The sequence below is a fragment of the Hipposideros armiger genome, unplaced genomic scaffold (genome assembly GCF_001890085.2).
Source record: "Hipposideros armiger isolate ML-2016 unplaced genomic scaffold, ASM189008v1 scaffold_54, whole genome shotgun sequence".
NCBI classification, from domain to species: domain Eukaryota; kingdom Metazoa; phylum Chordata; class Mammalia; order Chiroptera; family Hipposideridae; genus Hipposideros; species Hipposideros armiger.
The window spans coordinates 695,409-710,697 of record NW_017731404.1 but is presented as its reverse complement, the minus strand read 5'-3'; the positions used below and the strand labels follow the sequence as shown (position 1 = coordinate 710,697).

General features: G+C 42.5%; 1 protein-coding gene across 1 annotated transcript in view; it reads right to left on the bottom strand.

Moving 5' to 3' along the window:
• Positions 1-11,002: 11,002 nt before the first annotated feature.
• Positions 11,003-15,289, bottom strand: part of CSE1L (chromosome segregation 1 like) — a 34,863-nt gene continuing 30,576 nt past the window's right edge. The window contains exons 22-25 of the mRNA XM_019640953.1: positions 14,787-14,868; positions 13,462-13,608; positions 12,442-12,673; positions 11,003-11,619 (exon numbers count right to left, since the gene is read on the bottom strand). Coding sequence (XP_019496498.1) covers positions 11,530-11,619; positions 12,442-12,673; positions 13,462-13,608; positions 14,787-14,868 — 551 coding nt within the window. The 3' untranslated portion in view covers positions 11,003-11,529. The remainder of the gene's footprint in view (positions 11,620-12,441; positions 12,674-13,461; positions 13,609-14,786; positions 14,869-15,289) is intronic.

Genomic DNA, 15,289 nt, shown 5'->3' with positions numbered 1-15,289 from the left:
TTTTGGTCCTGTTGAGCAGTAACTGAAGTAAGGGAAGATGTGAGTGAGGGCATGGAAGCACGGTGTGGGGGGGCATCGCTGCCAGAGGCGTGTGGGCACCAGGTGAAGGAGATGTCTCGCACGCTGACATTGCCACCCAGAGAGAGGACCCAGCGACTTCCCAGCACTGCGCGCCTCCACTTCCTCAGGCGCTAGCACCAGCCGCTCGCACTTGGAGGAGTGAAGGTGAAGGTGAGGCGCTGCATTCCAGCCTGCTGCAGGGGCTGGTGTTTCCTTTCAGTTTTAGGAGGTGCTCATAAGGGTGGTTCACTGTAAAACCAGCCTGTGATTGCACTGCCAGGGTAACCGGAAGTGACCAGGCTACAGGAAAATGCGGAGTGGACAGGGCTCAACACCGCAGGGACGTCCACAGCCCTAGATGCAGGCATTTCCCCACGGAGCCCTGGTCCCCTCTAGTGACAGATAGCACTTAGAAACCAAGGTGGGGTGCTCTGAGCGCTCACTGCTACTGGAGTGGTTTCTAGGCCCTCAGAGCAGACAGAAAAGTGCGAGTGTGTATATATGTACGTGTGTGTTAGTATGTGCACACACCGCTTGTATATGTATGTAAAAGCTGCCGTTTATACTGATATTTCCAGCATCTCCGGGTTCTTCACACACTTCCCCCTTCTGTTTCTAGTACTTTCTCCAATGTGGAGATTGTAGCCAGTCTCCCAGCCTTGCCAACCACCCCCTCCACCTGCCACCTGCCACTCCTGCCATGTCCTTCGATGTCTGCTGACCGTGTCCCGCCTCCCCCAGCTCTCCTGCCCTCTCTGCCTCAGTGTGTTCACCAGCGGTGGGACATAGACGTAGAAGTAATTCAGAACTTCTAGTGGGCTGTTTCCAGTTGTCTCTCACAGCACTCCAAAAGGGGACATTTCCATTTAACATCAATCAGGGATGTTGTCGGGAAGGATTTCCAGGATTCTTTGATAGGAGGTTTTTTGAAGGCGATACACCTTGGCTGTGTTGGAAAAATGTCCAGATGGGATGTCCTTGAATGCTCTGAGTAAACTTTCAGACCAGCCTTGCCTGGAGCCTGTGGGGAGGCCCTGTAGCTGTCCTCTGAGGACCCACTTACTCTCTAGTAGCTCTGTCTCAATAGGCTTTGCGAGAGCTGCCCGGGAGCCAAGGGTCTACACTAAGTTTTATCCCAATGTGATCTCTCTAAAAGCTGCAAGAACCTTTGAGCCCAAACTAGGCACTTCTGCCATTGAGACAATATATGCAGTCCTGGTTTTCAGACTGTAGGCAGAGCAGCAGACAGGAAGGCACCTGAGAAGCAGGTCTGAAAAAGATGCTGAGTCAGCCACAATAAGGCTGGGTGTCCGGATTTGTGGAACACTGATCCCCAAAGGAAGAGGGCTTGGCATAGACAAGCTTGGGACTCCATCACCCCATAGGGGGTATGCCGACATTGTCAAGTTCCTCTTATCACACGGAGATTTTAGTGAGTGAAGATGATTTCCCTGGGTTTTTTCTTTGATTTTTAAAGGCTTTCTTCAGCCAGAGGAATGTGAACTGCTCTTAGAAAAAAGTGTCACTCTGAATCTAGGTTTCCTTCCACAGATCACTGAGCTGATGGATACGTGTGGCTTTGCAGGGCGAATGCCCAGTGATAGCCGCCTTGGCCTGGATCCCAAGGTCTGTTAGAGATAGGAGGGAATCTGGGATGGGTGTGATCACGGGAAAAGAAATCGGCCATTCTCAAGAAGCAGGATGCTGCCGCCTGCTGTGTAAGAGCTGAGCAGAATGTGACACCCAGGACATAAAGCCAGGGATGGCGGTGGGCAGCCTTTTGTCTGTCTGCATGGAACTCAACTCGAACAACACCCATCACCACCGTCTTTGTTTTAAGTGCATAAATGCTGTGTGCCCTTAAAAACAGACAAAAAACAAACCACCACCACCACCAAACTTCCTTGAAATTCCTAAATCTATAAATGTCTGAAGCACTTACACATTACTGGATTCACAGGGATGTTAGCCAATTTTCTTAATTAGGCTTTTAAAAGAATGTACGTATATTCTTTTAAGAGGCAATGGTTAACTCAGAGGAGAGGATGGAAGACGATTCCTGAAAGCAGTTATTTTCTTGGAATTTGTCACTCTGTATAGAATATACATGTGAAAGTAATTTTTAAAACCCCATATTCTAATCAGACTTCCTTGTACTTTAAATGTCACCCCCGTTTTTATTAGCAGAAAAATAATTTAGGAAGTTTGTGCTGTTTTGCTTAATAGGTGCTTAATAACCCAAGTTTAATATTTAAAAAATATTTCCTTTGTACAGTCTTTCAAAAATATTCATTAAAACCTACTTCGATGGAAACACCCACTAGTCCTGCAATAACAGTAACACAGCCTTTGGGTCGTAATTTTAAAATTGATTTTTTTTCCCACCCCACTAAAAATGATTTTTTAATTTAAAAGTAAATTGTGAAAAACGTAGAAGTTACCTCCAAGCCCTCCATCCAAATGCAAACCTTACTTTGCCCACCCCGTTTCACGTGCAGTTCACTCAGTTGCGGGAGCAGTGAACGTGTGATGGCCTAAACATTGTCTAGCTGAGCTGCGAGAATGTGCGCCCAACCACCTGGAGCTTGGCAGGGTGCAGGCGGCACTAAGTTCTTTTCCTGTGTGATCGGCTCCTTGAATTCATGGACAAGAGCCATGTAAACATGATTGAAGGCTAAGAAAACGAACCACTCAGACCTCCTCCAGCCCAGGACCACACTGACGTGGGGCCACTTTGTATGAGCTTGGGAAGTTAGGGCCTAGAAATTTGTTGGCATGTCTGTCCTCTGAGAGCCCCAAAGCCTGAGTGGCTCCGGACCTGGCCCAGCTCCTTCTGAGGTGGTTTCACAACCTTTGTCCTTGTTCCCTTTGGCCAAGTAATATTGTTCCAAGGCCTTGCCTGAGGGAGCAGTGTGGCTTCCACGCGGATGAGACTTCTATGCGGCAAACAGCACATGTAAATAGATGACCACGTGAAGGACCAGGATGCTGTCATGTATGCGGGCCAGTGTTTCTGGCTAGCAGAGGAGTCAAAACAAGAGCTGGTTGGAGGCCTGAGAGCCAGGCAGTGTGCCGGACAGGACAGCGCGTGAGCCGAGAACTGCTCTGGAGGCCAGCGGGTCAGTCCTGACTCTGCTGAGACCTCAGACAAATGATTTCACCTCTGCCTTCATTTCCCTACCTGTAAGTTGGAAAATAACTTATCTGACAAGGTTAAGACAGGACATGTAGGCAGCTTCTCAGAGTGCCCAGTGCTGTGCGTGCTCAGTACATAAATGCCTTCTGTTCTTGCAGCCGACATCCTCAGAAGCCTCTGCTCCTGGCTGGCCCTTCCAGTCCCGCCACTCAGGGTGGCTGGTTCCCTGTTGCAGGCGTTGAGTCTTGTTCCTCGGGCCCTCTTCCTCCTCCCATCCAGCTCCAGGACTCTCGGCCTTGGAACACAGATCCCGGTCCACTTCCAAGTCTTGCCCCAAGAAAAAGTGCAGACAGATTCCATGAGAACAAGAGCCTGCATCCATCCCAGCTGTGGTTGGCGGGAGGGATGAAGTCTGAGGCCCACTGAGGCCTGCGGCTGCCTAACGGGCCTTCCCTGCCTTTGGTCCACCAATCTGTGCAGAACTGAAGCCGTTCATTTCACATCTTTGAAGTGTGATCCCTTCTCATTTTGGAGGCCATGAAACCTTAGACCAGCGGTTCTCAACCTGTGGGTTGCGACCCGTTTGGGGGTCGAACGACCCTTTCACAGGGGTCGCCTAAGACCATCGGAAAACAAAAAGATATTTACATTACGATTCATAACAGTAGCAAAATTACAGTTCTATAGTAGCAACGAAAATAATTTTATGGTTGGGGGTCACCACAACATGAACTGTATTAAGGGGTCGCGGCATTAGGAAGGCTGAGAACTGCTGCCTTAGACCCTTGTTCCCTGTGTTCAGAGCTTTTACGACGTCTGTGTCTTTCTGATTTTGATACTGCAGGCCTGCGGCTCAGGAATATGCATGTCTAATGAGGTCCCGTGTGATGACGTGGTGCTTTGAGAACCACTGTCCTAAGCAGTAACATCCATGAAGTTGCTAGTGAACTGTGTTAGAAAAATAGACAACCATCAATGATACATGTTCCTTTGGTTGGCACCACAAAGCCTTTGAGTCGTGGAGAAATGCTACCCTTGTTTAAATGGAAGGCAGCTTCGGCCATGCTATTTCAGACACGTGTCAACTAGCTCGAGACTGCTGTCCCAGCCCAGAGCCAGCCTTGGGACTGAAGGTGGGTTTCTAAGCAGCCTGTTAGAACATGAGAACTGGGCCTGTGGCTTGTGGCAGAAAGTTCGGAGCTCAAGGAAGGATGTTCTTTGGCTGGGGGTTAGTGACATGCCACCTGCGGCAGTCTGCTTAGCTTGGGGCCCCCACCCTGCTTCTCCTTGGAAAGTTGTTTTTTTTTAATTATTTATTTTTCAGTTACAAGTGACATACAATATTACATTAGTTTTAGGTGTACAACATAGTGATTAGACATTCACATAACCTTACCAAATGATCACCCCCAAAAGTCTAGTACTTGTCACCGTATGTAGTTAAATTATTAACGTTTCCTATGCTGTACTTTACATCCCGGTGACTTTTTTTTTTTTAAAGATTTTATTGGGGAATTGCCCGTGACTTTTTATAACTGACAATTTGTACTTCTTAATCCCTTCACCTTTTTCACCCACCTCCCAACCTTCCACCCATTTGGCAACCATTAATTTATCTATGAGTTTATTTTATTTTGCCTTTTAGATTCCACATATATGTGAAACATGGTATTTGTCTGACATACTTAGCATAATACTCTAGGTCTGTCCATGTTGATGCAAACACTAAGGTTTCATTCTTTTTATGGTGGAATAGTATTCCATTGTGTTTATGAACCACATCTTTTTTTAAAAGATTTTTTATTGGGGAATTGGGGGAGGGGAACAGCGCTGGGGAATTGGGGGAAGGGGAACAGACAAGTTGCTGTCCTTTTGTTCTTCAGTCTAGTTGTGGAGGACGTTGCTTCACTGGCCCAAGTTGGCACCATCATTGTGCTCTTCCCGGGCGAGGCAGATCAGTCGCCGGCTTCTGGACGGCTGCTCACGCTGGCTGCTGGCTACACACGGTAGCCCATGGTAACCCACTGCCACAGGGGCTGCAGCCTATGCTGTCACCGGCAACCCACGGCAGCCCAGCTCCAGGTTGAGCTGCTATTCAGCATCCCAGCTGTAGAAGGCAGTGTCACTGGCCCTCATATGTGGGATCTGAACCGGGGTCCTCTGGCATCCCAAGCCAGTTCTTAACCAACGTGCCACTCGGCCGGCCCGGTATTTTATTCTTTTTGATGCAATTTTAAGTGGGATTGTTTTCTTAATTTCTCATTTCAATAGTGCATCATTGGTATATAAAAATGCAACTTATTTCTGAATATTAATTTTGTATCCTGTTATTTCATGTATTAGTTATACTGGTTTTTTGGTGGAATCCTTAGGGTTCTCTATATAGTATCATGTCATTTGCAAATAATGTTTTACTTCCTCCTTTCCAATTTGGATGCCTTTTATATCTTTTTCTTGTCTGATTACTATGGCTAGCACTTCCAATACTATATTAAATAAAAGTGGTAAATAGGCATCCTTGTCTTGTTCCTGATTTTAAAGAAAAGCTTTCAGCTTTTCCCCACTGAATATGATGTTACCTGTGGGTTTGACATTCATGACCCTGATGTTGAGGTATGTTCCCTCTCTCTCTGCTTTGTAGTTTTTTGTTTTTTTAATCATAAACTGATGTTGGATTTTGTCAAATGCTTTTTCTGCACCTATTGATATTATTTTATTCTTCATTTTATGTGGTATATCACATTGTTTTGTGGCTATTGAACCTACCTTGCATCCCAGGTATAAATCTCACTTGATCATGGTGTATTCTCTTTAATGATTTAAGTTGGCTTGCTAATATGAGGATTTTTGCATTTATGTTCATCAGGGATATTGGCCTATGATTTTCTTTTTCCGTACTGTCTTTAGTATTGACATCAAGGTAGTGCTGGCCTCGGAAAATGAGTTTGGGAGCCTTCCCTCCTCTTGAATCTTTTGGAATAGTTTGAGAAGAACATATTTGAATGTTTGGTAAAATTTACCTGTGAAGCCATCTCGTCTATGGCTTTTGTTTGAAGTTTTTTGATAACTGATTCGATTTTGTTAGCAATTATCAGTGTGTTCAGATTTTGTTTCTTCCTGATTCAGCCTTGAAAGTTTGGAGGTTTCTAGGAATTTATCCATGTCTTCCAGGTTGTCAAATTTGTTTTATCATACATAATTCATAGTATTTTTGTATAATCCTTTGTATTTCTATGGTGTCGGTTGTTGCTTCTCCTCTTTCATTATTTTATTTGGGCTTTTTTTCTTGTTGAGTGTGGCCAAAGTTTGATCGAATTTGTTTTTATCTTTTCAAAGAACTAGCTCCTGGTTTCATGGATATTTTGGTTTTCTTTTAGACTTAGTCTTTGTTCTTAATTTTCTAGTTCTTTTAGGTGTAAGGTTAGATTTAAATTTTGTTTCTTGAGATAGGCCTGTATTACTATAAATTTCCCTTAGAACTGCTTTGGTTGTATCCGATAGATTTTGGTGTGTTGTTTTCATTTTCATTTCTCTCCATAGTACCTTTTGATTTCTTCCTTGATTTCATTAACCCATTCATTGTTTAGTAGCATGTTATTTTGCCTCTACTTGTTTGTATGCTTTTCAGTTTTCTTCTTGTGACTTCTAATTTCATACCATTATGATCGGAAAAGATACTTGATATTTCAGTCTTCTAAAATTTATTGAGACTTGTTTTGTGGCCTAACATGTGGTCCATCCTGGAAAATGTTTCATGTGCACTTGAAAAGAATGTATTTATTCTGCTGCTTTTATGTCTTAAAAATATCAAGTACATCTTGTCTAATGTGTCATTTAAGGGCACTGTTGTTGATTTTCTACCTGGATGATCTATCCATTGATGTCAGTGGGGTGTTTAAGTACCTTACTAGTACTGTTCAAGTACCTTTTATGTCCATCAGTTTTGCTTTATATACTGGAGTGCCAAAAACATGTGTACACAAGAGGACACTTTGGTCCACGTTGCTCAAGCAGTAGGTCGCTGTAATCAGAAGTGTCTGGATGCTGATGGTCACCACTTTGAGCACCTCTTGTAATGGCAGAAGTCAAACGTAACTTGTTTTGTCATCTTTTGTTATTGGTATATATTATTACAATGTTAATCCAGTTTTCCTTTCTTAAAATGTATATATACATTTTTTTGGTACCCTCTGTATTTAAGTGCTCCTACTCTGGGTGTGAACTGTTGGATTGATCCTTTTATTGTTGTGAAATGCCCTTCTTCTCTTGCTGCAGCCCTTGTTTTAAAGCCTGCTTTGTCTGATACAAGTATTGCTACCCCAGTTTGTTTTTTTCCATTTGTACGCAATACTGTTTCCCATTCCCTTTCAGTCTGTCTTTCGATCTGAAGTCCATCTCTTGTAGGCATCATACGTATTCGTCTTATTTTTTTTTTAATCCATTCAGCCACTGTATGTCTTCTGATTATGGCATTCAATCCATGGTTACATTTAAAGTAATTATTGATAGGAATGTAGTTACTGCCATTTTATTCTTTTGTTTTTGTCATTCTTTGTTCCTTTCTTAGTCTCATGCTCTCTTGTATGCTGATGACTTTATATAGCATTTTTTGGATTTCTACTTCTTTTCTCTTGTAGATTTTTGGTTTGTTGTTACCATGTGCTTCATATATACACCATGCAATGTTTATAGCAGTCTATTTTTAAAAGTTAATGGTTGCTTAAGTTCAAACACATTCTAAAATCAGTACAATTTTTACTCACCCCCTGCACATGTCATTTTTTTACTTTTGTGTTTGCGTGTATCCCTTGTTTTAATTACACATGATCTTCCTACTTTTGCCTTTTAACCTTTGTACTAGTGTTTGCCTTTGTCAGTGAGAATTTTTTTTCTGTATTTTCTTATTCACATTTTTTATATTTTCTTTTCTACTTAGAGAAGTCCCTTTAACATTTCTTGTAATACTGATTTAGCAGTGATGAATTCTTTTAGCTTTTCCTTGTCTGGGCAACTTTTATCTCTCCTTCAATGCTAGATGATAGCCTAGATGCTGGGTTAACTTGGTTGTAGGTCTTCCAACCCCTTTGAATATTTCATGCCAATCCCTTTGGTCTTCAAAGTTTGAGAAATCAACTGAGTCTTTATGGGAGCTCCCTTGTAGGTAATTAACTGCATTTCTTTTGCTAATTTTAAGGTTCTTTGTCTTTAGCTTTTGGCATTTTATGATGTGTTTTGATGTGGGCCTCTGTGTTCATATTGTTTGGGACTCTGCACTTCCTGGACTTGTATGAGTTTTCAGTCATTATTTCTTCAAATAGGTTTTCAATCCCTTGCTCGCTGGTCTCCTCCTCCTGGTGCCCATATGTATGTGAATATTGTCTTGCTTGATGTTGTCCCAAAGGTCCCTTTAATTATCCTCATTTAAAAAAATTTCTCTTTTCTTTTGACTGTTCAGATGGGGTGTTTTCTGCTACATTGTCTCAATCTTCTGCTTCGTCTAATCTGTTGATTCCATATATTTTCATTTGATTGTTTTTTTTTTAATGGTTTTTTTCTCTCTCTGTTGAAGTTCTCAGGAGTTCACTTCTTCTTCACCTAAGTTCATTGAGCATCTTGAACAGTGTTTTAAACTCTGTGTTTCGCAGATTGTTTGCATTTCATTTAGTCTTTTTCTGGAGTTTTGTCCTGTTCTTTCATTTGGGACATGTTTGTCTCATTTGGGCTGTCTCCTTGTGTTTGTTTCTATGTATTAGGTAAGGCTGCTATGTCTGCCAGTCCTGGCAGAGAAGCCTTATGTAGGTGTCTTCAGGGGCCGTGGCAGTCTCCCTGTTCCTGAGCTGGGTGCTCTAGGGGTGTCCTGTGCCCTTGTTGTTTAGTCTTGATTGTTGTTGGCATGTCAGTGGGGAGGACTGACCCTCAGGCTGACTGGCTGTGAGGTCTGGCCACAGCTAGAGCAGACAAGCTATTGTGCAAGGACTGACCCCACAGCAGAGATCGCTTTAAATGGGCTCCCGTGCCAGCCAAGTATGACCTTTGGGTGTCTTTGTGGAGTTGATTGGGTGGTGCTCTGGTGGGATCTGAAAGCAGCCACTGGGTATGTTGGACCTGGAGCGTTACAGGAGGGGCTCTGGTGCACCCACTGTTCATGCCTGGCTTGGGGCCACCTGGTTGGAGCAACAGAGTGATCTGCAGTTGGCTGCTACTGAGGCTGGGCTTGGAGACGCCTGGGAGAGGCTTCGCTGCGAACTGAGGCCAGGCTTGTGGCTGATAGGAGGTACCATGCAGTTTGAACCATTCGCTGCTTGTATCAGGCTTGGGGCTGCTTAACAAGAGGCACAGGGTACACCCAGGCCAGCTACTGTTTGGGTCAGGTTTGTGGACCTGTGAGAAATTTTAGGAAAGTTCTCAGTGCCCACGAAGGCAGGTCGCTTGTGTGGAAAAGCCACTGCAAGTGGCTTCGTTGGGGGATTGGTGTTAGATGAACGGAGAGCTGTGACTGGCGCCCACCCAAGCCTGCCAGCTGGGTGGGGGAAGGACTCAACAAAGGTGCAGTGGTGCCTGCCAGTGCTGCTTTTGTCCCAGGAAGGAACTGTCCTAACCCTCTAGCTCTGGCCTGGAAGCTTCTGTTCCTCTCACATCCCCTGCGGTTTTGAGCTGCTGCCCTGGTGGCACTGGAGCCCTGAGTGAGCGAGTCTGTGCACAGGTCACTTATGAGAAGGCCCGGGATGCCAGCAGCCCTCCGTCTCACTTGGATGCAACCCATGCTGGTTTTCACAGCCGCATGATGGGCACTCTTCCTCCCAGCACTGGTGCCCTCAGCTGGGGAGTTGAGTGTGGGGCTGGGATCCCTCATTCCTCAGTAGGGGCCTCCTTAGCCGAGATGTCCCTCCCAGTTCTTAACTGCCACACTGTGAATGTATGGGGACCTCCCCACCCCTCCTACCAGTCTTGTTGGGGCTTCTTCATCTCCTTAGTAATAGGACTTCTGTTCATTTAGTCTTCAGGTGGTGCTTCTATAATTTAGGTCATGGGAAGTGTTTACTTACTTCGATGACCAGACAGCCTCCTTGGGAAAGGTCTGCAGCCTCACTGACTGGCCACGATCCTCGGCAGGACCATCGCAGGGACTTTTTAACTTGCTCTGGCCTAAACTTTGTAGTCACGACAGAGGAGGCTCTCTGTAGGGTTGGCTCCAGCTTAAGTTCAGACCTCAGGAGTGGGGCTGTCCAGCCTTCCTAGGATCCTTAGGTCTGCTCTGACTGGGAGTGGCAGGACCTGTGGGCTGGACTCCCTTTTTCCATGAGGACCCAGTTGGAGACAGAGCAGGATCTGTGTTTTCAGCTGATATTTGCTGCAAGTCCTGGAAGCAGCAAGCATTTTCTCCTCCAAACGCAGAAGAGTTGACTCTAACTGCCTGCAAGAATACGGACCGTTTTTCTGGTGCGAGGTAAATAAACCTCTTCTCATTTGGTTCCCCTCTTCTCAGGTGGGTCTCCTTTTGCATCGGGTCTGAGAAACTTTTTCCCTGACCTGTCTATTGTGGCTTCAACGTTGCCAAGTTTTTCTCTCACGTCAATTTATAAGGAAGGAAGCCCAGAAATAGGTAAATGAATTCGTCCCCTTCATGGCTGCCTTCTCCTGCCACACCTGAGCTTAATAGCCTTTGCCAAGTATCATGCAGCAACCCCAAAGAAGGGTATTAATGTTCCCTTGTAAAAAGACTAATTTGAGTGAATTATTTGGAAAATTTTAAAGAAATTCTTCTTCATAAGAGGGTCAAAGCATTAAAAACCTGTCCTTAAGATGTTCTTAGTTACATATTTTAGGGCTTTTTTATTGTGATTTTACAGGCTTAAAACTATGAAATGTGCACTTCTTGGCAAGTCACACTAGGGACTCTCTACTTACACACATTTCCAAATAAAAACTGAACAGACAAAAGTACAAGGACAAGAAAAACACAAGATGGCAAGAGCCTCAAAACAAAAAGGTTTAGTAACAGAATAGTCTCCAGTCCAGCAGTGTCCATCAAAATTTTAAGATTATCCACACAGTGCAAACGCTCAACTCAAATCAATGTCGTATACTGAACATTAATACTTGTCCCTTGAAGCTGCAAACTGGAAAAACCACCCATTTATATTTATGATCACACAAACCACCTAATGTGCTCAAGGGTCAGCTTTAAGAAACATTTAATATTCTTTACAAGATGGAATTTGTGAACGGTTCAAAAGGAAAACTTGCTTTGTTTCTGTGCAGCTGTGCTGAGAAGAAGTCTACCTGATTTCCTCAGAAACCTTCCTGGACTTAGCCACATCACTAAACACAGTTCAAAGCAGTGTCACACTGGCTGCCTGAAGGTATCCCTGGAGATACTGGAGCGCTTCTGCATTGAGGCTGGTGCTCACCATTGATGGAACCTAGAAGAGACAGGAAACTGCGGTTGGTGATCCTGGCATAGCATCACAAACCCCATCGTCTACAGGAGAGCTGCCGTAGCTCTGAGAAAGGCAATCTGTCATCGGTAACTGTTAAAAAGATTCCCAAATAACTCAGCTGCTTTTAAGCCTTCAAAAACGTGTAGGTCTGAAAAGCAGATCAGTAAGACATTACTATTGTTCAATGTGATAGAGGCATTGTGCTTATGATGTGTAAAAATGTCCTATGAGTACATATGGGTTGAAAGGACATGCTGCTGAAGGCTTGCTCTAAAATTCTCCAGCAAAGAAACAAGGAATGAATCAAAGAAAACTGGCAGATTAGTAGTTATTGAAGGTGGGCACATGACGGTTCATTGTGGTATTTCTATATGTTTGAGGTTTTCCATAATAAAACAATTAAAAATATAAATTTATCTTAAGACTATATAAACAGTACTAATAGAGTTAGTTATACAGCCATTATTAGGGATTACTCCATATTCCATTATTTAATTTTTGGCTGCAGTGAATAAAATCAATAAAAGCCTACATTTTAATAATTGAAAGATTTCAACCTGGAAAAATAAATCTATTTCTAGTCAAAGGACTTCATCCCCTGAAATATTTTACTCCTAAAATATTTTCTGCAGCACATACTACCAAAAAAGGCGGGCCTATCATTTTAACTAAAGAAAACTAAGCCCTGACTGTAACTGCATGGGATGCTGATTACGCTGACCCACCCATGACAACAGGCACCAGAACTCCTCCGACCCTCTTCCCTTCCGGTAAAGGTCTCCATCAATCACACCAAGACCTTACCCTTCCCGGACACGCAGTGGACAATTTGTGAAGTGACTGTGCCAGGTGAATCTTGGGGTTGTTCACCATCTGACCTACGGGATCATGCTCTTTTTTCCCGGCAAATGCCAACTGTGAGAAGGCAGTCTGGTATCCTGGTGTATCTTCTATGTCAATAAAATGTTCTTCATCAGGAATGGTATCGTCTTCAGGTAACTCAAAAAGGCCAATCAGAGACTGCAATAAAGGAGTCCTGGATTAGAAGAAAGCAAGAAGACAAAAGATTAAGTACTTTGAAAATTTAAAGAACAAACAGCAATTCCTCAGAAGCACAAATTACAGACTCACCATTTCCAGAGTAACAGACTGCTGAAATTCAGATGGACAGCAGTGCTTATGCCTACCCAGAAACCATCTTTCACTTCTATTAGCTGCAGCACCCCAATTTCTCTTTTGAAAACTACTCTATCCCCAGGGCTTTCAAACTGGCTGTGTGACCCAGGCCTGGCTAGTTAGGCTATGTGACTCAACCTAAACCAAGGAGATTCAATGCTAGAAGTCAGAAGAAATAAGCCTCAAGTTGTCAGATCACTTTATGGAAGGAGCTGCCTGAGTGAAACCGTAACAAGAAAAGGTGAAACAAGAGGTCAAGAAAAGCTAAGTCTGCCGGATATTGGGCACAAGCATGGAAGATCTTTTAGCCTGTTCAGATTCTCCTCTTAAAGACTTAAGGCGCTTTACCTGGGCATCTATATCATAAGCTAGCCTTAGAGATCATCTAGAGCAGGGACTTTCACCAGACTCTCAAGGGGATCATGAATGTCCCCTAACTGCCCCCCCTCCCCAAGAAAGTTAAGAATCAGGAAACAAGATCTTTTTAGGCTGAGAAGGATCCACAAGTTATGTGTTGGATCTGGTGGTTGCTAGTGGAGAGGCCAAAACCAGAACCCAATTCTCTTAGCCCTGAAGAGAATAAGCTTGGTTAATTCTGCAGTCATAAGGGAAGAAAGCTGTAATTTCCAACAACTTGAGACAACTTACCATAGCTTGGTATACTCAGTGTCCATCATTGGGGGACATTCTGTTAGTAATTTGGTTATGCCAACCGCACAAATCTTTTTCTCTACATTTCCGGATACTTTTTGAATTTCAGGAATAATGATTTTTTCCAAAACCATTCCAAACATTCTGTTAATCGAAGCAAATAAACCCAGTTGATATTAGACTACCACTATAATTAAATAGTGAAATGCTTCCTATAATAAAACTTTACAAAATAACAAGGCTGCTATATTTTGATCAGCTGCATGGAAGAGACCTAGGGATGACAAAGCATCAAACCTCTACCCTTAGGCCAATCGCCATCTTTTGTGAACATTACATAAGCAGATGTGCAAGTAGAATCTTTTCAGCCATTTTTTTTATCTTGTTTTTTTAAAAATTAAGAAATCTTTAAAAAATTAGAAATTAGAAACTAGGGATAAGAGCAAGAAAAAAGAATCACCTAAATAACTAGTTTTAACATTGTTAAATTATAAACTGCCCAACTTTCTATGCTTGCATACCTGTAACTAAATGTTAATGGCTATATTTAAAAAAAAGATATGCCAATCATTCTATGTTGTTGTAAAATCCAAACATCCTAGAAGTTTTTCATGATTCTAAATGATGCAAATGTCTCAGTTTATACATTTGTAAAATAAGTTCTTTGAAGTAGAAATAGTGGGATTAAAGAGTATGGACATTTTAATGCTCTATATAAAGGGTGACTTTTGCTCTGTAGAAAGATCATGCCAATTTAGGCACCCAACTAGCAGTGCATGGAGACCGATTTCCTCACAATCCTTTATTGCTAGAAAGCATATTTTCTGGTAGGACTACTCTTCAGGTTAATTCATTTTTTACATTGTATTCAATTTGGAATTTTTTTTTTTTTGATACGAATACAGGGATCTAACTTGAGTTTTTCTCCAATTTCCTTATATCCTTCCTTTCTCTACTTAATGGGGAATGCCACCTAACTATATTGCTTTGCATACACACCAAAGTTTTATCTATCCAAACTTTTCTCATTTGAAAAGTCACGCTATTGACCTGAACAAAGGCAGGCTCCTGGGGACACGGACCATCTAACGTCGCATAGGACACTGGCTGTAGAGAATGCCAAAGTGGGGAGTAGCTTGGGGAATTAGGAAAATGTTTAAAAGGATTTTCTTCTTTATGACCCAACACCATGAGAATATTTTGAAAACCACAGATACTATTACTGCACCAAGAACTATTAAATCATCTATAAAACAGATACTGGTTTATGCTAAAAGAAGTCCATTTTTTCACTTTTAAAAAGAAAATAAAAACAAACTTACTTTGGTTGTATACCATCAAATATTTCTTGTAGTGCCAGCGCCCCATATTTTATGCAATACAAATTAATAAAGACTAAGAAACCTGTTGAAAGGAGATGCAGATTATCAATACGGAAGAAGTCTCATTGCACTCAACAAGCGATTTAGTGCAAGTCTGCCCAATAAAATATTCGTCATCATTAAAACCCAACAACTAACTTTAGCATCAATACTTGCCTTTTCATACAATTTAACAGAATTTCTACCTTTACAGTATAGGAATAAAACGTCTTTGCATGCAGTGTCTCTATTTCTTTATAATATTATTCCTACTAAAAGTATTTGGAACATAATATATTTGAAACTGATTTAGTGTTGGAGGAATACATACACCTTAATGCATTTTATATATAACATTTATAAGTGACAAAAAGTTTATATGTAACCAGAAAGCCTAAGGGTTTTAGCTACTTTCTTTCATTAATCTGTAGGAACACCCAAAGCATTTTACTTTATTTTAGCAT